This window comes from Centropristis striata, chromosome 14 (genome assembly GCF_030273125.1).
Source record: "Centropristis striata isolate RG_2023a ecotype Rhode Island chromosome 14, C.striata_1.0, whole genome shotgun sequence".
Classification (NCBI taxonomy): Eukaryota; Metazoa; Chordata; class Actinopteri; order Perciformes; family Serranidae; genus Centropristis; species Centropristis striata.
This window is the reverse complement of record NC_081530.1, coordinates 29,469,049-29,494,770: the sequence shown is the minus strand read 5'-3', so window position 1 is coordinate 29,494,770 and position 25,722 is coordinate 29,469,049. Positions and strand designations below refer to the sequence as shown.

Below are 25,722 nucleotides of genomic sequence, written 5' to 3'. Positions count from 1 at the left end.
GCTACCGGAGACAAGCATATAGGATCATGCCAAAGATGGTAGACCATTGTGCCTTTTGTCCTTGCGCGGCTCTGTTTTCCTCCAGCTTAAAATGTTGAGTTGTTTAGTAAGTCTTTGGCTCCTGCTCAGCGGAGCAGCCGGCGAGGCGAGGTTACTCCATGTCATTGGAATCTGTGCACAATGGACTCGAACCTCCCCTCCTCCTTCTCCTCCTCCTTTGCACCAGCTTGTGAACCCCTCTGCAGGAGCTCTGGTTTTATTGACCCCCTCTCCCAACCCCAACCCCACCTCTTTACCCCATCATCCATCCACACACAGTTTGGGTCACACACACACACAGGAGCCCTCAGTGTTGAATGGCTCCCTGAAGAAGCAATATAAACATCAGTGTTCAATTCAAGGCCACGGTTCACTTGGAATGCACCCCACCACAACTCCTCGTAGTAAGCACTTTATGTCTCTCTTCCTCTCTCTCTCTCCTTATTTGTCTCTCTTCCCTCCCTCTTTAACTCTCTCTCTCTCTCTCTCTCTCTTTCTCTCTGATACAACGAGGACTGAGCGTCATTGCCATGGCAACGCCTGTCTGAGTCAGTACAGCGGTTAAAACACGGTCACTCTGCTGGCTCTTCGTGTGGGATGTTCAGTCAGCATGCTGGTGCGCACCGGTCGCGCTTGTCCTCGTGTGTGTAACTCCGCTGCGCTCTGTCCCGGGATGAGACTTCACCATCACCAGCTGTGAGACAGACGGATAGACGGACAGGCTGAGGGGACACGTCGCACACCTGCGGCTCGGATGGAAATAGATGGAGGGACTTGCGCCGCAGCCGCTGTCCCCGCACTCGACCCGATTGCTTCACCTCCTCTCGTGGTCCACGGGGGAGCGCGCTTGTAAGCTGATTTAACCCGGGGGATGTGAATACCTCTCCGGGATTAGAAGGTTATTGGGTGAACGACAATGCCCCGCGGCTCGGTCCGGCACTCCCGGCTATTGTTCGTGCGGCGGCGGAGGACGCAGGGTGCCCGGCTGGTTCATCTCCAGTAGCTTCTGCTCCTGTGGACCCCTCGCTGCTTCGCTCAGGTCGTCCTCCCGGTGTGGATAGGATAATATGACTTCCTGGCTCCGCACATACGGCAGCGTCCCTCTGTGTCTCCTGCTCTGCTGCTCGGTGGTCTCTGTCTGCGCAGAAGCCTCCAGTGCCGGTGAGTGGAGGCTCATTAGGGCCAATTACATCATATCCCATTAGCCTGCATCATGTATCATGTCAAGACATCACTGCGCAGCATCAGCTCCAGTGCTGAGCTCTGCAAGGGGTCGATGGTTTCCCTAATGCTTCATGTAAAGTACTCCACATCACTATCAGATCTTTTTATAAACATTTCCCCTCAAAATAAACCACTTTATGAGCAATTTAGGATTATATTTCCAAGCTTTGAACCAAGCAGCCAGGCTTATAAACTGTAATGGAAGATGCACTTTAGCAATACTAGGATACATTGTTAAAATACTCAGTTAGCTACAAGTTAGACCAGCATTTAAAATCTAAAGTAAAAGTAAAAACATATTTGCACCAAATAGCCTACCAAAAGTAAAAGTACTCCTTCTAAAGAATGTTCTAAATCAGAATATTATATAATTAATGGATTATATTTATGCATTATTTTTATAGTATTAATGTCGCAAGGTGGAGCTCAATTGAATGAACCTAAAATAATTCATAATCATTTATTCGTTGATTTATATTTTGTATTAATGATCAAAATCTGCAAAGTGACAAAATACTAAAATACATTTAGTCTTTGCCTCCAAAATGCAATGAAGTAAATTTTCAAAGTAGCATAAAGGGGAAATACTCAGATAAAGTACAGTACTTGAAATGTGCTTACAGCCCACAACTGCTTATAAACTGCCATATTTAACGTACATAAAGCAGGGGAGTAACAAACTTGTATTCCTTTTTGATGAGAAACTTTCCCAGAATAGCCTATACAACATCCACCTCCTGCTTCAGCATGTATTGATCAGTTATAATTAGAAGTTAAACGCTTCACCCCTTCTGAGCTTTGCCAGAGGCCAGGAGTGCTAATTGGGTCAGAGCTTCTTGTTAGTGGGCTGTTAGGACCTGCAGCAATTCTCTGTCCTACATTCCAACCCGGTAGCTCACTGAAATGGCTCTGGAAAATTGGATTTCAGCAGATAAATCACTTCAATGAATCATTAATCCCACTACAGTGAGCTCAAGGTTCATTTTGTGCCTTTTGTCACCCTTTAAAAATCTTCAGTGTCCACATCATGCTGTGTTTTTATGCTGATGTTGTATAAAAGTATCTTGTAAGAGTGATTTGTCACAGTGTCACTCTATTAATACATTACTGAGCATTTAGCATTTACAAATTGACTCATGATTAGTGTGTGCTCGTTGTGCATGTGTGTGTGTGTGTGTGTGTGTGTGTGGGAAATGATCCACTGCACCACTCCAACAATTCAAGCACCTGTTCCCACACTCCCAGCCGTTTTCCCACTACACGGCCGGCTGATACGTGCTGAATAGCCTCATATGAGATGCTAAGTGGTGCTTCCATCATCAAAAGTGTGCATGAGATCTCTAAATATCCACAGGGGCCCTGCTGCATGGCTAATTAGTGTTGACACACACATTCTTTCATATGCTAATTGCAGACTCTTCTGTTCATCCTATTTCTCCTCCGTCTCTGGCTGTCTGTCTCCTTTTCTCTTCACTTTGTACCACTTTCCACATCCCTTTTTTTTCTCTCTCTCTGCAGGTGACAGTTCGTGTTGGTCTCCCAGCATCACTTCTTGCACTGAGTGTCTCAGACGTGGACCACAGTGTGCCTGGTGCTTCAAGGAGGTAGGAATGTGCATTTTGTGTGTGACAGAGAGGGAAAAAAAAAGGAGAACGTGGCAGACATTCAACAGCATTCCTCAGATGACACACACCAATGCTTTGATGCCATCCGCAGATGCGAATATAATGTGTATGTTCGGGCTTAGTGGCCTGCCCTATGACCTGTGTGAGTGTGTCTGTGTCTGTGTGTGTGAATGTTTCCATGCACACTTTCTCATGCTGCAGCAGAGACAAAGCCACTTTCTATCTGTGTGTTTAGTCTAGGCGCACACTCAGATCTTCCTGAACCTAGAAGAAAAGACGCTATTTAAAAACCTATTTAAAGTAATTTAAAAGGATTTATTTCCTTTTAAAACATGTTTGTTGTAGTGCACTTGGGTCAGTCTTTTCCAAAAAAGTACATGACAGTACACTACATTTAATTTGTATAATTACAAATTACAAATAATTGTTTAACATGCTTTTGACTGCCTATAAATAGTTGTATACAAGTGAATGTTTGTGTACAAGGTAAATAATCTATGTCTGCCTTTTCTTCAACAATTAAAAAAAACCTTTTCTGCATCACTCACCGTTTACTGAAGTATAGCAAAAGGTGAAAATTTTGAAAAAGACCCATTGCTAAAATGTGTATTTTAAAAGCTTAGGACACACTTCTAAAGAACTAAATATAATATAGTAGAGATTCTCATAAAAGAAACCAGAGTGCTTATGAAGAACAGAAACAATGTTTCTTTGCAAATTTGACCACATATCCACGCTACTGCCATGAAACATGTTTGCTGCAGTTCCTCAATTTAAAAAAGACAGAGGATGTGTTGTGTTGGCCACACCCCCCTGTGTGTTACATCACTACGAAGCCCATGATCTGCTTTACATAGTGCATCAGGACCCAAATAGACTGCATGTATGTTGTTTGAAATAAAGGCCTCAGTGTCATGTACCCACGCTGATTTAACCGCATTTTGGCTCAAAGTGTGCTACCGCCTGGGTGTTTGTCTGTATCTGCTTCCTGGGTGTCAGTCTGTGTCGTAAAAAGCCCACCCCGAATCAGCCTTGGGACGCTGTAAAGCCTTCAAGCTCCACACCAATCACAACACACACACACACACACACACAAACTGCTCTGTCTAGACTGTCAACATGTGTGTGTTTACTGACTTCAGGTGCTTTCCCATCCTGTGAACCCTTAACTGACATCATTAAGTAGGGCTGGGCTCACTGGTGTGTGAAAGCACTCACACAACACCTCTTGTCTCCCTACACACACACACACACACACACACACAACGTCACAGAGTCATGGTTGGAAAAGCACTGTAAAGTAAGCAGGTATTTGTATATGCATGCTCACATTTTACCATTAACAGTCAGCGTCAGGCGAAGGGGCAAACTGCATGAGGAAAGTCCGGGGAAGTCACTGAGCAACTTTCTGGTATCCAGAGTGGTTACAGGACAAGTTATAGCCAAAGGGACAGCCATAAATAACCGAATGTAGTCTAGCGTCAGAGTTGACAGCACGCTCGTGTATTCAGTTGCAGTTTTTAGCTGTAATTGTTGACAATTGCTGCTTTGCTTTTCTGTTTCTAAGGTCGGAGAAATCTAAATTTATTGTGCAGCTTCATTCTCTGTCTGCATAATCAGCTGGATGATGTCACACTCATACCAGTCAAACTCGTGATAAGCTGTAAATACACACATCAGTGGTCTACTTTTATGTTTCCAGCGCTTTTCACTGTGTTTGTGAGTGTGTTTCTCACAGACGGAAGTACAAAAGGTCACTAATCCACTGCAAAGCTCCAATGCATGACGCTGTTATGCTGCATTGTTTGAGGTAAATAGCTAATAGACAGCAGAGAGGTTAGTTAAAACAAGATTCATTCACCGAAGCAATAATTAAATCATATACTAAATATGAAAAAGCCAATTGGACCATGTGATCTTTTTTCTTTTCATCAGAACTGCTACTTTCATTTTCATGGGATAGTTCGGATTTGTTTAAGTAGGTTATCTATAGTCAGTTACAGCAGATGGAGGTCAGTGCAGAGCAGGCAGGAGTGCAGCATGGAAGCTGTGGGTGGGGGTGGCTGCAAAAGGTATTTTAGCCACCTAAAAGAAATCAATATCAGGTTAAGTGTACATTTATATTTAGGATAGTTTCACTGCTTTGCCTTGCTGCCAGACAGCCCTCTGTGGCTGGCAGATGAAGCCATTATTGATGCACTCTTCAGAGCTGCCAGACTCCTTTAACTAAACAGTGATTTTACCTTTCAGAGGTCAGTAGTTTCTGGTCTAATTCTGCCTTGATTGGTTAGTCTGTCTGCGTTATTGTTTGTCTTTGGTGAATCTGAACCAACCCTTTGAAACAACAAAGTTGCACAATAACTCAAACAAACTAACTAACCAGCTTTAGACAGCCACTCCCATATTCTGCAAGGAAAAACAACTGTTTTTCTCAACAGAGTCTGGTGGCTGTGATGAAAGCATAGAACAGCTTCATTCCCCATATGAACTATTCTTTCCTCTGTAACCAGATACGACATTTGATCTGGACATGAATGAGTAAGCACAAACACGACGCTTCTTCCTCATACACTAAACAGATGGGCAACTTCAGAACCACACGGTAAAATGATAATGGTTCTTATTCCTGCCTAACGACATCACAGATCAATACAAGAATTAAAATGACTGAAATGAAACTGAGGTCAGTAATTGTGAAACTGGTTTCAATATGCCATGTGAGAAATGAAACAACACGCTTTGAACTAAAAGGATTAACACACTGTACTTTACAGAGAGATTAGAAAATAAAGTGGGTGAAAGAACACATGCATCACAAGCTCTGCACCCTGGTGCGTTTGTGTGTTTACTCCTACATTTGTGAATGGATGTAGTGGGCGGCATTGGAAGAGGAGTGGAGAGTAAATAAAGACTACAGGGATGCAGGAAATGGATTCTTCCGACCTTGAAATATTCGACTTCATCTGTGACTCAAGGAGATATGTGGAGATTACAGCTGCATGCACCAAACATAAAGAGCAGATTTGACAGACTATACATTCATGATGGTCGTATATTTGGCAGCACTAGTGCTTCTTGCCACAGAAAATAATGTGGCATTTAACTCCAAGCGCTTGTTCACTCGCTCATTCCTGAAATGCGATTACCCTGATAACATCTTAAAAGAGACAGCTTACTGTAGTTGCATTATCTTTATGACTGCCTGGCAGCCTTTTCTCCGGTGTCTTGTTTAGTTTTCAGTGTTGTTTTTCTACAAATGTTGAAAGAAGATTAGAGGGAAGGAATGGCAGAAACAGTCATAATCTCCCCTATTGATCTTGTGTGACCTCTAGGACTTTCTGGATGGGGTGGGGTCGAGCCAGCGTTGCGACCTGCCAGTGAAGCTGCTCAAGAGAGGCTGTGACCCGGAGTTCATGGAGCAGTCAGAGGTCAAGGTGGAGGTCAACGCCACCATCAGCAGCACACAGGTGTCCCCACGAGACATCAGCATCGACCTCAGACCAGGTACATGCCGTGCACCTCTGGATTTGTGCCTCGTTTGCAACTTTAAGTCAAATATAAAACAGTGTATCTCAGAATTGCAATGTTTTCTTATTATCATAGTTATAATCAAGTGTGCGTGTGTGTGTGTGTGTGTGTGTGTGTGTGTGCCTAGGGTCAGAGGCCAGCATCGTTGTTGCCGTGAAGCAGCTGGAGCGTTACCCTGTGGATCTGTACTACCTGGTTGATGTGTCGGCATCCATGCAGGAAAACCTCGATCATGTAGGTGTTCACGAATTTCTCTTACAGCAGCTACAAGGAGTTATGCTTATGAAACAGTCTCAAGTTATTACTGATGTATCAATATGGCTTATCAAATCAGCAAGCAATTATTAATGGCTGTATCGGTTCCAATCACCGCACAATTACCCCAAAAAAATTTGCTTTGCAACTTCTTCCTCCTCCTCTTACCGTCTTTTATGTCTGATTTCTCCTTCTTCGCCTCCTGACTCTGCATGTTTCCTGCGGTCCAGTTGAAGACAGTTGGTGTGGCGCTGTCTCTTCGTATGACGGAGCACTCCTCGGACCTTTGGCTGGGTTTTGGCTCATTTGTGGACAAACCTGTCTCCCCTTACATCAATGTCCATCCCTCCAAGATCAACAACCCCTGCAGGTAAAACACACACACAGTTTATTAGTTGAATTACTGAAAAAAGTCATTTTAATTCTCTCTATATAGATCAGTTTTTTAACTTCCCCTGCCACAAATAGAATATACATTTATCACCTTCAAAGTTTGCCTTGTTATATTCCTCTGCTAACTTTTTCTTCTTTTAATGAGACTAGAAGAGTGCTGATTTGAGTGATTATTTAAAAATACATCCAAGGTTGTTCCCATTAGTTGCTCCCAATTTAGTGTGACTCAGAGATTCGTCTGTTGTTGGGGAGCAACACAGTAATGATGATGAGCTGTGCTGCTAGGAGCTAAAACAACACACAGGCTTTTGACATTCACTTTCTTTGATATCTACATCCTTTAATGTTGCAATTAAAAACTTTTTGTCTCCGTCTCTCACCAGTGATTATGAGATTCGCTGTCGTCCGGCACACGGCTTCCACCACGTCCTGGGTATGACAGGAAATATGAGCGAGTTCACACGTGTGATTAAACGCCAGCGCATCTCTGGAAACATGGACACACCTGAGGGAGGACTGGATGCTATGCTGCAAGCTGCTGTCTGCCAGGTCTGTACAAACCAACTTAACATCATGCAATAGAGGTTAGATTAAGACAAACACGTAGTTGCGTACTTAACTTAAAATAACTCAACCATGACTTTTGATTTCACACGGGACACACATCAGTTTCCTGAGTCAACCCCAAACTCCTCCCTGTGCTGACTTTGTCACTCTTTACACCAGGGCTGTAGTAAAGACTTTTTGAATAAAAGTCAAGTCCAAGACGAGGTCCAGTCAAGTCCAAGTCCTGTTAAAGACCATAAGGGGCAATAGTTTATTCCCTTCCAGTGCTAATATAGTGATTAAGGAGTTAGTATAATAAACATAAATAATCTATATATAACCAAGACTTATCTATTTTCTAACAACAAACTAATCTAATGCATCATTTTTGTGGAATCAGCCAATCAGGCAACGTTCTGTAAAAGTGATCCTGAACAACAGCCAGAAACAACTGCACCAATAGCAGATCCTGAGACCAAGACAACTCCAAAGGGTTCAACAAGGCCCGAAAGCAGGACAAGGACAGGACTGACAGGAGAAAAAATGGATTGGACTCAAGCACCAAAGCCCTGCTTTATACTACGTCACCTAATTTCTCCTTAATTGCTTCTGTCAGAATTACTTCAGCCATTTAACAACAAATGATAAAAAATCAACTCAGTCGGCAACATAAATAGCAGTTGACATTTCCCGTTTCTGCAAGCCGCTGATTCAACTAATTTCAACATTTTTCAACAACAAATATGCTGAATATGAACATTTCCAAACTGCTGCAACCCATTCTTAATGAGACACGTGATGATCGCTGCTTTAACCGCATTGCAAACACGGGATTTCTGAAACACACTGTTTTCAGGCATCAAAACAACTCAGTTAAGATAAGGTGAAAAGAATAGGATAAAAAATAAACACAATTTCAGATTAACAACAACAACAAGACGCTATCACCAGTTTCTCAGGCCGGGTTGGCTGGTGCTGTCCACCTTCCCAATCTCCACTCAACAGCAGACCTATATGGCTTTAACATCACATTACTTTGCCACTGAAAACAAAATCCCATTATGGATCAACATATCTGTGGTTTGCAGAAATGTGAAATGCTGACATATCTTTCTGGCGCCTGGGCTGGGAGTAATAAGCTGCATAAAAAGATGACTCGCACCGCCATTTTTGGGTTGAAGACACATTGGTTTATACAGATAGTGGAAAATCTGGCTCACAGAAGCTCAGTGTGTGCAACAAAGAGAAAGGGAGCTACCAAAACATTTTGTTAGAAAAGTAAGATTTTTTTAAACCCCAGTGTTCTTCAGTATGTTGAAAATGTTCAGAAAATAAAGCATAACCCTAAATTTGTTGGTATATCTGCATTCTGGTGAAAGAGACATTTATTCTGGGTGGATGGTGACGCTCTGACTCAGCACTGGATATTACCACTTGGAATCCCACTAAGTAATGACACCACTGCTGGGGTATGGCAGACACACACACACAGAGCTGCTTATTCTATAGCTGCAGGAGGGCTGTGAGTCACACCACACAGGGGGGCCCTGAGTAACCGGCCCGCAGGGAAACACCATGGTGGTCATCACCAGAAATAGACTCTCCATTATGTCAGGCCTACTTATAAACTCACTGGGTTTCCTTAAATACACATGTGCGCACACACACACACTCACATAAACCCGTTTTTCTCACACTGTCGATGACAAGTCACAGACATAACGGCGGAGAGTCTGTGACTGGCGGAGGAATTTATGCTGCCATGTCTTTAATTGGGCATGACAGAAGGAGCTGATCACCACGGGAACTAATGTAGGTCAGATGAGTAAAATGTTTGAATGTGCAGTTTCTTACCACATGTGTAAGAAATATAAAGTATGCACATATTTTCCACATCAGTCTTTGCAGATGAGGGAATCTTTAAAAGTACTACAGAAACAGATTACACATGATTTACACACATTACTTCATTTCCTGATTCCCCTCTGTTTCCTTCTCTTAGAGATCGGTGGGCTGGCGACCGGAGGCCAAGCGCCTGTTGCTCCTGATGACCGACCAGCCGTCTCACCTTGCCCTGGACAGCCGGCTGGCAGGGATCGTGAGGCCACATGACGGCCTGTGTCACCTGGAAAACAATGTGTACACAGGGAGCACGAGGATGGTGAGAGGAGGGAAATGTAATCTTCCAAAACTGTACTCCAATTGCAGATCAACACATTACTGACTTACATACTTAAAGTAATAGCATGTTTTGCTCTCTTGCTGAGAGTTGGATGCATAGATCGATACCACAGGTTTTGTACAGATTGAACAAACAAAGTATAATGTGTTAAACTGCTGGAAGACAGATTTTGCTACCGAGACAGAGCTAGTTATTCATGCTAAACTAAGATGCTTCTGCTGGTAGCTTCACATTTACAGATTAGAGGTCATCCTCTATTCTAACTCCCACCAAGAAAACAAAAAAGCTTAAAAATGTCAAACTGTTCCTTTAAATTGAGGCATGTCTGGCCTTTATCTTAAATTAGTTACAACAATTCCCCTTTTTAAAAGGCTTTTTCGGACAGAAGAGTTCTGGGGACTCTCTAAGAGGAAATGTCCACTGGGGAGCTTCCCCAAGAACAACACAACCTTAAAAGACTTTTTTGTTGTTGTTCACCGTGCCAACAGCAACACGAAAGTGACTTAAGCTGTCTGGTATTTGACAGGTCAAAATTATGTGTATTTCTTATAACTACGTTCTTAGAAATATGGTAAAGTTCTTGCGGTCCAAAAACACTCTTAAAGTATCCACAAGACAAGAACTAGGAAGATCATAGTTCTTAGAAAGAGTGATGTAAGTGTACGTGGATTGGTAGAACATATGATCCAATGCACCATTTTTTAAAACCCATTAGCAGTGTAACACAGAAAAAACATCTAACAGTGAAGTCCAGGCTTTACTGAACATATATGTTGGGGAAACACAAGATGATTTTGAATCATCAGTCTTCATATTGGTATGTAGGTATGTAGTTCTCCAGGGAGCTCTACAGATTCCTGTTTGGTCTGAAAACATAATGGTCACATGCTAACATGGACTGTGTACTTCATCGGGTGCAGCTGAAATATGGACCATGTAGTCAAATTATATGGTTCTGGCAATGTAAAAGGTTTTTTTGTGTCTGTTGTTGGTCTCCTTTTCAGGACCATCCCAGTGTGGGTCAGTTGTCTGACAAGCTGCTTGAAAACCATATGTATTCCATCTTCGCTGTGGAGAAGCAGCAGTACCAGTGGTATGAGGTAATCTCTCCCACACGTGCACACAACAACATATATAAGTGAGAAAACACATGTTGCCATACATAGTTTTTAGGTTAAGGAGGCTCCAAGAGGGGGAATCAATTTTAAATCCTAATTTCTTTACCTTCATGTCCCTTTTCTTCTTTAGGAGTTAGTACGTTTCCTTCCTGGCTCCTATCTGGGAAAGTTAGGCCTCTTCCAGGCTCCGAACCTTATAGAGCTGGTGGTGGATGCATACAAGGTATGGAGCACTCACCTACTGTTTTCAATCTGCAACTTATTTCTTGTTTTGGTCCTTGTTTGGTTTATTATTCATCCTGTAGACAATAAGGAGGAGGACAGGGACGAGTGAAAGGTTAGAGAGAAGAGAGCAGCAGCACAGCATGAGCTGAATTCATGAGAGCCCACGCAGTATCCGTTCACAAGTGTTGAGGCACTAGTCTGCTGATCTGCTGAGGCAACATGAACTCAACTCATAGCACTAATAGCACATTCCTGTTTGCAGAAAAAACAGTTCAGGTTCAGGACGGTGCAGAATGTAGAGAACGACTTGTAATGCAAACCTGAATTCTGCAGTTTGAGCTGATTGATTGGAGATGTTTTTGGTCACTGAAGGCCTAATGAAACACAAAAACACAGATGAGAACAGGAGGTTAAGGAAGGGTAAGACCTTTAGTGTGTATGTGTGTGTGTGTGAGAGAGACTAGGGGTTTGTTCAGTTGGCTGCAGTCTAGGCTATAATCTTGCCTCAGGCACAGCGCTCCATTGTTTGCTTGGAGAATCTGCCGAATCCACAGATCCGGGTGCACAGCCATGCAGACGTGCAGACACACACACACACACATGCATACACAAGCAGCAGAGCCCGAACAGAAGCTTGCATTATAATAGCTATCAGATCCCCGTAGAAACCATGTGTCCTAATCATGGACAAATACAAAGATGCTATTTTTGGCCCCACCTCCTTGTTCCCATAACCACCCCCCACCCCCCCCCCCACCCCCCGTATTTCACAAAGAAAGGAGAGCTTTCTGGGGACATGTGACAACTATAATTAATCACACGTCTCCCTTTCTGTCTCTCTTTCTCACTCTTGCCTCATTACTTTTCACTCACACAGATTATAATCATTAAAGTTTTAAACTGTCACTGTTTTTCCCACTCTCTCTTATCGTAACCCACATTCCCTTGCAAACAGCATAATACATTGGATTTCTTGATATCAGGCAGTGAAGTTAATGTCACTTTCTAATCTCTTCCCACCCTCGCTCTATCCAGAGGTTGTTGTCGGAGGTGGCAGTATCAGTGTCAGTAGAGGACAAGGCAGTCAGCAGGTACTGGGTGTCTGTATCGCCTCTCTGTCCCAATGGATCCACTGCTAAGGACCAGAGCTGCTCGGGGGTGCAGCCCGGCCAGACGGTAAACACACAAGCATACCTTCAGCACCATCAAAGCACACAGCGGATTAAAACTTAAAACTTATTTATACAGATATCTTCATGTTAAGCTCTCAGAGACGTCTCAAGACATTTATTGGTTGTATTGGATTACTTAGAGACATACAAACACGCTCACACACACACGCCACTGAGAGCTAAAGATTTGGCAAATAATCCGAGTTGAGCGGATTACAAGCTGTGTTGAACAGGAAAACATTGCCATGTGATTCCATGACCTCTTCGTCCTGAAATCCTTACCTTGCCCAATATGAGAGACTTCTTTATGCAAACAAATAGGACATTTATATTTAGAAATAGGTCACTGGATATCCACTGCTGTCATACCTGTTCCATTTATTCATAGAGAGAAAGAAAAAAAAGTCTGCACCACTGCAGAAAAGCTTTTCTGTCGCAGTAGCTAATGGCTATACAAAAGGCTTCTGTTCAAAATGTTCAACTACAACAACCAAAGAAACCCCCTTTAGGTACTATTTACAACATTTTCAGTAGATTTAGAAATGTTCTTCCTGTTCACTCCCTACACTGCCGATGAGACTCCTCTCCTCCGTAACCCTTTTGGGGCTCCTAACTAAACACCAACATACTTAATGACTGCTCTATAGTCACTCCATTGTGCAAATAGACTGAAGTTCAGCTCTTTAATCCATGGGCGGATTAAAGCGAATTATGGAAAGTACCCACACTTACCAGAATGGCGATAAAAATCAAGTGAAAGGCCTGACTGTAGATTCAAAGCTTTGGCATGCACGGTTTTCCAACCACATGAACAGAATAATTATTCACCTTAAGAATGGCGCTTAGAACCCAGTCCCAGGTTACTTATGTTGGATAAGTCACCAGGAAGTATTTAAATCTTATCAGAGATTGACGTAATTATGCAATAAGAGGTGCCTAATTCTATGGTATTCCTGTTAGATATACAGCAAGAGTACATATTCACACTCCGCTTCATTTCTCTGGAACTGTGAAGGATCTCTGAAGCAACAGCAGACAAAGAAATTGTTGTTAGCTAGTAAATCATTCATCTGTTTTGTTGGTGTGTTTTTTTTAACCTGTCTTGCCTTGGCAATTCTCCCCTTTCTAACAGGGATGACAATTTAAATAAGCTTTGAGATTTACATTTTTGTTTTTATTTTAGTGCATGTCAGGACTTGAGAGCCATCTCACTCTTGACTCTCAAGTAGCATGAAGGGTGTGTTTGATTTCAGGTGGATAAGCCGAACAAACAACTTTGACCTAAGATTCCCATGTTTCTGTCCGGTATGAAACAAAAAGTCAACATACTTATTTGTAACGTGTAACTGCGCACTGTAGTTCAGTGAGGAAATTGTTGTTTTTAAGCTGAACCCTGATCTTATACCCTGACCTTAGTCAAGTGGGTTTATCGTGCAGAGTTAACCTTGCTGTGAACACAGAAATTTGTTTGAAAATGCAACTTTGCCAAGTGACACGTCCTTCCCGACTCAAACCAAAACTGAAGCAATGGGGTTTCCATGTTTGTGGGTATCACAGTAAAATGTCAGCAACTAACAGTCATAAATTACGTATGGGCAAAAGTTTGATATACAATATGTGAATTCATTAAAAAGATTGTCATTGCTACAACCTGAGGGGACATTTACTTAAATTTTCCTAGTCGGGAACTAATTTTTCTTAGAATTCTGATACCATATACATCTTTAATAAACACAAGCTTCACCATGTTCACCATCTTTGATACTGTACTAACATTTCCTAATTAGCTCTAAATACAAATTACAGCTGAGGCTGATGGGAATCATGTGTGTTTCTGGACCAAAGTGGTGATTAACTACTTTTGTCTTCCCCTGCAGGTCTACTTCAATATCACCATTGGAATGCACTCTTGTCCTGCCGATGGCAAAGATGAAGATGTAACAGTTATGGTTCGACCTGTGGGTTACAATGAATCCACCGTCGTAAGGATCCACTCTAAATGCCGCTGCAGTTGTGGATCAACAGGCAGCTGCAATGATGACAACCAATCACCATGCAGAGGAACACAAGACAGCCACAGTCAGGAGCAGAGGCTGGATCATGGGCCAATTAAGGACTCAGACAGAGATTCAAACTGGAGATGCAGAGCGGGTGGGTCAGATGTGGACTGCAGTGGTCGGGGAGTGTGTGAGTGCGGGAAGTGTGTGTGTGAGCGGAGCAGGCTTGGGACAGTGTACGGGAAATACTGCGAGATAGACGACTTCTCGTGCCCGTATGAAGGGGGACTGCTGTGTGGAGGTAAGTGAGGAACACTTCAGAGGAACTATAATGTGCATTCAGTTTCTAGACAAATCTGTAAAACTGTTTCCTCCCGTCTCGTGTCTGTCCTTCCCAGGACATGGTGTGTGCGTGTCAGGTGAGTGTGTGTGTGAGGATGACTGGACAGGCGAGAGCTGTGGTTGTCCTGTCTCCACCGCAACCTGCCAATCAGCCAACGGCTTGCTTTGCAGCGGGCGAGGCAGATGTGTGTGCGGCAAGTGTTTGTGTGACGACCCCCGACAATCTGGAGACTTCTGTGAGAGATGTCCTACTTGCCAAAGGACCTGCCAATCATACTGGTACTTGTCAGTTTCTGTTTGCTACCACAAAGCATGATGGGAGCTCTTAAATAAGTATTTGTAGTTGAAGCTAATGCTGGTGTACTCTGGCCTGTCTCTCTCTCTGTCTGTCTGTCTGTCTGTCTCTCAGGAAGTGTGTGGACTGCCACTTGTCTCATGGTCTCACACAAAAAGAGGCAGGACACTGCAACACAACCTGTGCCTCACTGGTGGGCTACATGGATGACATATCAGGTAAAGCAAGCTAAGTGAATAGATTTGCTTTTATATATGGGCTTTGCTGCATTTGCTTTAACTTTACAGTGGGACTATGAAAGGTTTTAGTTGAATTTAATCAATTTATCCTCATACAACAGCTGCTCCCTTCATAAATACAGTTATAAAGTAGGACTCCTGGCTAGCAATTATGTGGATTATATATGGAAATTACTGATGCTGGACTGCACTCATGAATGAGAAAGGAGACTCCAGATCTTTTAAGTTAGGAGTTGCTTTTATAAAATGACTCATGAGGAGAAGTTGCATTAGCATCAACTGTGTATCACAGTGCAGTGTCAAAGCCAGTTCTGCCTGACCTTCCCTCAGGTGTGGTATATATATAAATATATATATATCATCATTACGCTAATGTTAGGGGTCAAGTTCGTCAAAATATTACCAAATATGGCTCCTAAACCTATGCATACTTTGGATTAGTCATTGAATGTGCATGAACCAAGGCGCATCTTTCTGTCTACACAGAGCACAGATAGAAAGAGACAAATGCAACAGATCGACTTGGGGGGCTAGCTGTTATTGTCTGATGAACCCAAACAATTGAAGCTACTTGTAAATTGGAGTAAAGGTCGAGTCAGTGTCTAACATTTTTAAATAGGGCAGAGGTCACTCTAAACTGAGAAGATATAGAAACTTCTTTAATAGTGCCCTACTTTTTGTAGGTGTAAATGAGAACAGCTGGGTTTAATCCAATGCCTAGGCTACTTCTGAGCCGCCATCTTGTAAAAAAAAAAAAAGATTCTTTTGAAAGAGTAATTAAACACCATTTTACCCCCTGTAGTGACCCTCTGACCACACCCAACTGTGATATTGCAATGTACTTACCTACACTGGAGTACTCCACTGCATCAAGTTAACCCCCAGGAGGTCAGACAAAACACGTTCTCCAGCTGGTGTTCAGTTGCTCTTAGATGCTTACAGGCAGCACAACAACCTGTAAACACAGCAGTGACATATTTTATTACCACCATGTAAAGCTACTAAGCCGACCAAGTTAGCAAACCGATGCCATATACACATGCAGTAGACACAGAACGAGATTAGTATGGAGTTGAAGTCTTTTTTCTTTGATAGGCACTCTCCCTTTAGCTCTGTTTTGGTCTCCACCAACTGTGAAAAACATATTTGGGTTAAATTCTTCACCAGCTTGTCTCTAACATTTTTTTTGTTGGCTTTTGTAACCTATGAGTTTTAATTAAATTTTAATCCTCCACCAACTCGTGAACAACATATATATTCATATATACTATATTCACTAGCTGGTCACTAACTTTTTCTGTCTGCTGTTTGCTGCTGGGCAGAGAATATACTGCTGCAGAAAATGGGTTGATAAGAAAACCAAAATGAATGAAGACAAACAAAATGCATTTGAACTGCAGGCGATTTCAGAATTGAGTGACAATTTAGTGGATCTGTCACTACCAGTGACACCTTTCCCACTACACACAGTGATTTGGTCTGTTGTTAGAGCGGTATACAAGATTGATTGGTGCGGCTTTAAGGTGAAAACCGTGGAGCCGTAAAACACAGCAGCTCTCTTATAATGCTACTCTCATTGATTCTTTTGTTTTTAGTAATCCTGGAGGATTTGCACTAAGGCTTGGAGCTTAACATGTCTGGACTTAATAACATCTCACTTCAACTTTCTCTCTCTCTTTTCTCTCTGTTTTCAGTCCAAACAGGGGAGATGTGGATCCAATGTATGTACATCAGTAATGACAGCTGTCGCTATCGCTTTCAAACAAGCTCACAGTCGGGTCAGGCCCAGCTTCACATAAGCACAAGACCAGGTATAATGTCAGCACACACACACACACACACACACACACACACACACACACGCCTTTATTTGAGGTCACTTCCGTTGCTACCATTGCTGCACTACAGCACCCTGGTGTATTTGATTTGAGTCAGCAAGCCTGCTGTCAGAGTTACAGCTGTATTTTACATTTCCCCTCAGTTCCCAGCTCACCTTTTCACAGTCATACACACGCAAACACAAGAATTTAAAACCTACTAATCCACACACGCCCCGGGTTACACACATACACGCACTTTATTGCACATCCAAGTGTTACAGTTCATCTCCGCCTTCCCGATTTTTTGGAACAGCACGGTTCATTGTGCGTTCCCCCCGTCTCCCCCTGTCCCTTCACCCCCACCCCTCCACCCAACGGGACACTCTCTTCCGGCTTACGCCCACTCCTCCCGGGTGCAGCAGGAGCCAGGTCTCCATGGTAACCCTGTTACAAAATGTCAGAGCACTCTTTGGGCTCTTTGTGTTGAGCGATGAGCCCGTCATCCACACATGCTCCCCAGCAGATACACAGCCAGCTGACTAGTGCAGCACCACTGGCACAGCTGCCACTGACCGGGATTTTTTTGTTTGTATGGAAAGTAATTAAAGTGCAAACTCAAGTGCAATTATGAGGTTTTTGTATTTTACATTTTATGCTACTTTATACTTCTTCTCCACTGCATTTCAAAGGGAAAACTTTTAGCCCGTCACAGTGAAAGGCACCTTGTCCCAGTTCTAGACAGTGAAACCTTATGTGTGTGTGTGTGTGTCCACAGAGTGTGCCAGCAACAGTCGGCTGGTAGGAACATTCCTGAGTGTGTGTGCGCTGACAGTGCTGTGCGGGCTGGTGGTGGTGGCTGTGTCCCGGCTGCTGCTACAGAAGAGAGGCTTGGCACCAGGGGGCGCTGCTGAGGACGTAGGCTACCACTGCACTGGAAAGGTCAGCTCTCAAAAGTCAAGCATGCTTGAGGTTTTAATTGAGATGTCTCTGGAGTCCTCAGAATTCTTCAGGATATTTTGGTTCGTGTGTTCTGTACTCGAGTGAGAAATTTGAGCCTGCTGCTGGAGGTACAGCTGTATTTTACATTTCCTGTCAACTCCCAGCTCGCCATCTACAGTGTCCAGATTTGCGACTTTGCAATGATGTATGGCACCTTTGAGGAGAAGGAAATGATGGAAATTTTTAACAGGGGGCTTTCTGGGGATATGTGTGTCTAATCTGGTGTGAAAGTGCTTGGAAACCATTCATTAATTGTTCATCGTTCACTGCAGATCATTTGAATGACAATGCAGATTATACAGTCTGTTAAATAGATGCATCTGTTTGGGTAACATTTGAATTCTTACATGGAGCATAATTCCCTGTTGATGTCATGGTTGTAACATTACACTATCAGGGGAAATAAGGCTCATATTAACATAAACTGGAAGTTTTTGTGAAGCTATACTTCCTCAAGTGCCTGGATTGGACCAAAAAAAGGTGCCAGTTCCCTATTTTAGCAGTTGCATGACATGATCTTGTATTTATTTATACTGATTCATATATCTGGGCTACAAGGTAGTGTAGTGAGAGGGCCGCAGGTTTGAACCCAGCTTGTGGCTCCTCTGTGTGGAGTTTGCATGTTTTTCCCGTGTCAGCGTGGGTTCTCTCCGGGTCCTCCGGCTTCCTCCCACAGTCCAAAACCATAAAGCTTAGGTTGATTTGATGACTCTAAATTGCCCATAGGAGTGAATGAGAGCGTGCATGGCTGTCTGTCTTTATGTGTCTGCTGTGCAATAGTCTGGCGACCTGTCCAGGGTGTAACCCGCCTGTCGCCCAATGTCAGCTGGGAGAGGCTCCAGCCCCCGCGACCAGAATTCAGACAAGCGGTTAAGGATAATTAATTAATGTACACTTATATCTTGTAGGGATGACCCTGAAAATGTATTTGACCCATAGTGAAAAATGTGGGTGTGAATCAAAGGCCTGGTCTATTCGGTCTATATGTGGGTGCTGAATGTCTGAATTTTAGATAGATCTGGTTGGTTTCTTCCAATAAATCTTGATATATAATGTATGGCACAGCACAGGCATGGCTTGTGCTTACTGCAACTGCCAGAGCACAGACACATTCAGCTCATAGTCACTAGTTAACATAGTCACTCAATAATCCAAAACACTGGTTTTGCTGAAGCCAGTTCATATAAATATTTGAAGGAGTTTTATAAATAAATCAGTGAAGACTCCAACAGAACAAAATCTCACTTATTTTTGCAAACTACCCGCCAGGGTCTGAAAAAAAAAAAGTATGAACATCAGCCAAACGGAAGAAATGAACTAGTTTCTACATTTTTATCTGTGGACTGAACTTTGAGCAAGCTCTGTGAAGTTTGAACATGCACAACACTGTGCGTGTGTGTGTGTGTGTGTGTGTGTGTGTGTGTGTGTGTGTGTCTATTACTGACTGCATATGTCTGTCTCCCTTCAGGACCTGTCATACATCCCAACAAGCAATGAGAAGACAGTTACTTACAGAAGGGACCGTCTACCTGACCGCCCCGTGGAGATGCACATCCAGGTTCCCAAGATGCCCCTCAGTGATCACTGGCAGTGCTAGGTCAAAGGTCAAAGTCAGAAGGAGACTCGACTAAAGGCTTCTATTCTTCAGAAAACTTCAACCAGCTGCATGCGGAGACTGTGATGATAAACTACACTATGAAACCTCCATGGGATCACATTTGTAATATGAACTGAGCAAACTCTCATAGATTGTGTGACTAATGTGGCCAGTATCCTCGAGATGAAACAAAGAGCACATGCCCCCCACCTCTTCTTCCTCTGTAGCAGCAGGGAGGCTGCTCCCTCCACGGACTAAAGGGTGATCATTCCTCGCTTTCTAGCCATGCAGCAAATATTGCTCTAACTTATATGTGTGTGTGAGAAAGAGAGTGTGAGAGTGTGAGTGTGTGTGGCACAGGTAGATGCATTTATGGTCTATCAATGCTTTCTATTTATGATTTTATAGTAAAAACACTACATGTTTTAGGTTTATGTTATTGTGTGACAGTCCATCGCTCCAACTGAACTATTTCCTTGTCTTAGTCTGCCCCCCTGTGGCCAGCATGAGGTACGACATTTACTGTCAACACATTACTGACCTCAGCTGTCCTGCCTTGGGATTTAATCCATGAAGCACACCAATGACTCTGCATGCCTTTTATTTCTTATTTGTCTTATTTTTTCAGTCATTTGTGACATTCCTTGTCCTCTAGTGGTTTTTTCTTGCATTTGTTGTTAACTGATCAACTGCATTGGAAATTAGTGTTACTTTATGGCATTTTTCTATCATGATGAAGTGAGAATATAGTTTCACGTGATTGTCGGTTTTTGATTATCTGGTTAGACTTGCACTAGAGGAATTGTTTTGCATTATACTACTGAAAACTGTGGGATCTCTGGGGCAGGAGAGCTGTGATGGTGGGTTTGCTATATGTTGGGCATTAGAAGGCATCTATTTTTGCATTAAGTGCATTTGAAGCTAATGTAACAAATCCATAACACTGGAATAACTACGGACTGAAAAATCATATTTAAAAAAGCAACATACTGACAATTAATGACAACTGCATCATTGAACGCCTGCACATGTGGCCTCTATCTGCATCTGCTCATCATCCCAGAGCCATTACTGACGAGTTTAGACTCTGAGACCAACTCCGGGGCAAAAGTACAAATCAGTTGTGAAGGTACTGAGATCAGAGGTGGAATCACACCTCTCATGCACTAGATCCTCTGGATCCAGAGTGCCAGTTGCATGGCATCTTGTAAGACTTTTGTGTGCGCAATCCTTTTCCTCTTTTTGAATTTTATTTAACACAACATTGTTTACAGCAATAGCTGCTCTCCTTTACTGTAAGTCAGGAACACTAATTGTTATTTATTGTGATTTGTTTCCCCTTCTTTTTATTTATGTTAATTGTGCTATTTTATGATAAGGCTACTTGGGGAACAGGTAGTAAGGACTGTTTGTGTTAATGAAGAGCAGCCCCTATCTCTAACCATGAGAATAATTCAGCAATAAGGTCATAATCATCTCATCTAACCGGGCAATGAGTTCGGAGTAACAACAGCACTTTCCTGTGTAGTTTTGCTGACAATTAATGTGACTAGTTGTGTAGCATGAATGTTTCCATCACAATAAAATGTGCAAGATTTTTTTAAATCATTTCTTGAGTTGTTAGCTTTTATGTACCAACAGGTTGTATTTTAAAGGAACAATTAACCCCTAAATACATATATTTTCTCTCACCTGTAGTACTATTTATCAATCAAGACTGTTTTGGTGTAAGTTGCCAAACGTTGGCTTGACTTGTGATGCTCAATGCACAAAAAAATATAAGATAGGATCAGCTTTTGTCTGATATAATGGAACAGGATGGCACTTTGCTTGCTCAAAGCTGCAAAATATATAAAAATATTTCAATAGCTCAACAGTTTCATGTATGAATTACACTAGAAAGTATTAAGCTGCTCAAAACTAGGTCTGTGGATTATCTTGAGTCTGTGCCATGATATCTGTTAATAGACATTGCTGTTGAGCTACTGAAATGTTTTTTTTATATATTTTGAGCACCAAGCCAAGCGCCATCTTGCTCCATTATATCACAGAGAAAAGCAGATATCTCCAACACACTTCAACTCACACCAATCCAATCTAGATTGATAAATAGCACAACAGGTAAGAAGAAAAGTGTGTATTTTTATTTTTTTGGGTGAACTGTCACTGTTTTGTTTTTTATGAAAAAGTAGAAAATTAGTGCTGCATAATTCATACTATTTTGAAAAGTTCAACAAATATTTGTTACTTAGTCAATGCCAAATTCAGCAGGACTAATGTCTCGTATACAAGCTTGCGAAGACTTTTTAATGAATTAATGTGTGAATGTTTCAGTTCAGTTGAACATATGATTTTGTGCTGATCTTTCTTTTTAATTTTTTGGGATGCAACAAAAAGTACATAACACAAGGATGCGACCAACCCATTGGTCCCCCACAAAAAACTGGTGACTGTATAATTGTATTGAACTGAACACTAGGTGGAGATGCACACTGAGACAACTGAGACCAGTGTTAATTAACTATAACATAATGCAGCAATAAGCAGTTACAAGGTATACAAATGTTTGATAAAATATCTAACATCATTTTTTAACAGTGCAGCACAGACTTTAAATTTTAAAATTTCAGTGCCTTAATCTGGCAAATTGTTTTTTATAGGCCTCAGTTACACAGTTAAATTGTCGTTGTTTTTTAAATTATTGTTATTTGATGGTGCATGTCTGTACTAATAATGTTGAATATAAGAGACCTTCACCAAATATAATTTAATCAAATCAACAAAATAAGCTAAATAGATAAACTTTGGGTGCCTGATAAAAAGTCTCTTATACCGTGTGCTTAATTCCTGTAGTTTGTTGTTGTTGTTGTCTTTTTTTTTTTTTTTTTTTACTGGTTTGAACAGTTAAGATATTTACAAGTTATATATTGTTTTGTAATTCTCAGAAAACATATGCATACCCTTTAGTCATACATTTTAATGTACAAAAATGTAGCCTAGATCATATGCTTAGCAAGTCTATCTGTTGTATTGAGTTATTATCATGATTTACACGGAGAAATAAATCATAACAATTTAGGCTTTCACCCCCGCATATTTTAAAAGAACATTACAACACTATATGGCATAACCTTAAATCCAAATTGAGCGTGAATATGTCAAGAAATAACAAAGATAATGATATAACAGGCCATTTGTTTCATTCTAAACAGACAAAAATGTTTGTTTTTTTGTAGAATAAATAACAGGTCTTCAATAAAACAAGTCTCATAAACTGTAGAGTAAAATTTATTTTTTAAAGAAGGCTACAAATAAGATGAGGTAAGGACACAGTGTTCAGCTGAAGTTCATCATAAAGTGCCATTTCAGTTTTTTAAGTGTCCAAGAAAACACAAATGTGTCATCAAATGCCCACGTGTTGCTTTGCTTGTGTTTGTAAATTATTCCAGCGCACTCTGGCCCTCGGTGGTTTGGACAGTCTCACGCAGGTGTATCCCGGGAGACTGGCTCGGGCTACCGGAGAGACTATTGTCCGTGTCGCTGCTACCTTTACCGAGTCCCGGCTCCGCGCCGTCCTCTGAGCCCTCCGCGCTGTGCGTCCTCGAGTGCTTGCTCAGGTGGTCGGAGCGCATGAAGCGTTTGTGGCAGACCGGGCACTCGAAGCGCTTCTCCCCGGTGTGCGTGCGCAAATGTCGCTGGAGCTCGTCTGAGCGCGTGAAGCGTTTCCCGCAGAAGAGCCAATTGCAGACAAACGGCCTCTCTCCGGTGTGCCAGCGCAGGTGAGCCTTCAGGTGAGAGGTCTTGCCGTAAACTTTACCGCAACCCGGGATGTGGCAGCTGTGCACGCCCCTCCGCCGCGGGCTCGTGCCCCCTTGGCCGAGGCTCTCCGCCTCTTGGCAGTTCGGACAATCGCACGTGGCTCTACCGGAGTAGCGCCTCGAGGAGGAGCGGGAGGAGGCGGGCAGAGTGGTCCCTGTCAGAGCAGACCCCCCTGTCGTTGTGGACTCTGTGTAGGGAGCCCGGACAAGTGGCTTGCAGCCGTCGAACAGGTGCTGTGTGGCGGGGAGCAGGTGCTGAGAGGCGCCGGGGCAGAAGGAGGAGCTGTAGTCAGTGCTGTAGCAGCTCAGAGGAGACGGTAACCCGGTCGGGCTTTGTGTTTCCACCCAGCCGGTTCCCATGTCCCACCAACCCCCGTTACTGACATCTCCCACCGGCCAGGGATGCGCGTGCATTCTCGGATATATCCCTATGCCCTCCACCGAGGGGGCTAATTTGGTCAGAAACACAGACCGCTGTGCGTGCGCAGGGTCGGGCACGCTGTTGTCGGATGGCACGGAGGTCTGGTACATTGAAAAGTCATTTCCAAAAGGAGAGGTGGTACTGGTGACTGAAAAGGCGCTGGATGTCTCTGTCAGTCCGGTCCCGCTACTCCTGGAGGTCCCATCAGGAACCCCCAGAGAGGTGAAGCAGGCCCCCAGGCTGCTGGTACCTGGGGCGCCTCTTTTCCACGGGTGGAAGCCCTTCACATGTCCCGGAGCTCCATCAGAGAGAGCAGGAGAGCATGAGGGGCTGGGCTCGCCGATTCGGCTGCAGGTGGCGGCCAGCATGGCCAGCGGTGCGCTGCCAAAGCGGGGCTCCTCCTGAGGGGAAGACACAGACGTTAAGGCCCGACACTCCAGAGTCATGGCGAAATATGATATATGACATAAAGACGCGCAAAATATTAAGATAGTGTTAGACCTTCGATATTCGCAATATTTCGGGCCTCACAGATTAGTTCAAACTCGTAAATTAAAAAATGTAACAGGTTTAACTTTTACAAACAATGTCCCTTTGACTTAAATCAACCAGACTATGGAGGAGCGTCTCCAAGTGTTTTAACAGCAAACAGCACGGACTTGATAGCTGATAAACTTCTTCATATTACAAAAATCAAACTATATAAATGTCTATGTTAATGACAACTCACTTGCCGTATCAAATCACATTACGGCGAGTTTCTAAAATCAAAATTTGCTTTACTGTCTTTCTTTCTCTTTAATAAGTTTTTACTTCTGATAGCTCGGCGTGCATCAACTATTACTATAATCAGTGAAAACAACAGGTAATAAGACTGACGAATAAAAACAACTGCTTGTTGTAATAAAGAGCAAGTTAATATCATATAATATTCCTGGTTGTTGCTGCGACACGAGCTACAGGAGTTAAGTAACATAAAGAACGACGTTAATTGTGTTCCCTGAATGCCACAGACACACGGATACTAATATAGCAATAGAAAAAAATGTTTGTTTCAGCAAATACATAGAAATGTTAACTTACCCCTAGCAGTGTAGCAGCCATGGTGTGTGCTGGGATATCTTCGTGTGTGTGTCTGTGTGTGTGCTCGCGGTGACTGAACGTGACCAGTCTGTGTTTCCCCTCAGACTGCTTTAGTAGTTGTAGCTTCTTCGTGGCTTTGAAGTGGCGCTGAGAGCCTGAGGACCAATCAGAGAGCAGCTCAGGCTGTCACTAAACACTTGCGCTCGAGGTGATCGTAAATTTAAAAAAAAAAAAAAAAAAAAAAAGGGGGGGGGGGGGGGGGTCTCGCGAGCGGCGCGTTCTGAAATGCAACAAGTTGGAGAAAGATATGTTAAAAGACAATAAATTCAGTGGAGTTATTTGACCAGAACACCCTCACACTCACTCAACTTCAAAGGCTTTGTGGTTATATATATATATATATATATATATATATATATATATAGATATAGATATATATAGATAGATAGATAGATAGATAGATAGATAGATAGATAGATAGATAGATAGATGGTAGTTGTTGATTACCATTTTCTATTTTTTTTATCTTTTTTTTTATTTCTATTTTATTATTCATTATTTTTATTTATCCACCATTTATTTATTTAGCCTACTTATTTACAGAGCTCAAACACCACAAGGCTTTATAATGAAGCAGGCAAAGAGGCTTAGATAAGATAAGATAAGATAAGATAAGATAAGATAAGATAAGATAAGATAAGATATAAATACCATGAGATTAACTTTATTAATCTGACATTGGAGAAATTCACTTGTTACAGCAGCCCCAGGGTAAAAAAACAACAACTAACCAATAAATAAATA

The 25,722-nt window shown here is 42.5% G+C and overlaps 2 protein-coding genes across 2 annotated transcripts; one reads left to right on the top strand and one right to left on the bottom strand.

Annotated features, from left to right (window-relative positions):
* Positions 1-566: 566 nt before the first annotated feature.
* itgb8 (integrin, beta 8) lies at positions 567-21,201 on the top strand. The gene is made up of 16 exons (XM_059350707.1): positions 567-1,200; positions 2,782-2,867; positions 6,221-6,392; positions 6,544-6,650; positions 6,902-7,041; positions 7,448-7,613; positions 9,613-9,771; positions 10,797-10,892; positions 11,041-11,133; positions 12,171-12,311; positions 14,185-14,605; positions 14,703-14,925; positions 15,056-15,159; positions 16,875-16,991; positions 17,776-17,939; positions 19,468-21,201. Exons 1-16 carry the CDS (start codon positions 1,107-1,109, stop codon positions 19,594-19,596), a joined length of 2,412 nt encoding a protein of 803 aa, XP_059206690.1. The 5' UTR covers positions 567-1,106; the 3' UTR covers positions 19,597-21,201.
* A 1,331-nt stretch (positions 21,202-22,532) lies between these two features.
* On the bottom strand, positions 22,533-25,090 carry sp8a (sp8 transcription factor a). Its single transcript, XM_059350335.1, has 2 exons — positions 24,919-25,090; positions 22,533-24,236 (listed from the first exon to the last, which is right to left on the bottom strand). Exons 1-2 carry the CDS (start codon positions 24,937-24,939, stop codon positions 23,037-23,039), a joined length of 1,221 nt encoding a protein of 406 aa, XP_059206318.1. The 5' UTR covers positions 24,940-25,090; the 3' UTR covers positions 22,533-23,036.
* Positions 25,091-25,722: the final 632 nt, after the last annotated feature.

Excerpts from the sequence above, each read along its gene's own strand:
- itgb8 (XM_059350707.1), top strand. The coding sequence starts at position 1,107 with ATGACTTCCTGGCTCCGCACATACGGCAGCGTCCCTCTGTGTCTCCTG. Across the intron at positions 1,201-2,781 it reads CGCAGAAGCCTCCAGTGCCG|GTGACAGTTCGTGTTGGTCT; the intron begins GTGAGTGGAGGC and ends CTCTCTCTGCAG. Across the intron at positions 9,772-10,796 it reads ACACAGGGAGCACGAGGATG|GACCATCCCAGTGTGGGTCA; the intron begins GTGAGAGGAGGG and ends TCTCCTTTTCAG.
- sp8a (XM_059350335.1), bottom strand. The coding sequence starts at position 24,939 with ATGGCTGCTACACTGCTAGGG. Across the intron at positions 24,237-24,918 it reads TGGCTGCTACACTGCTAGGG|GAGGAGCCCCGCTTTGGCAG; the intron begins GTAAGTTAACAT and ends TCTTCCCCTCAG.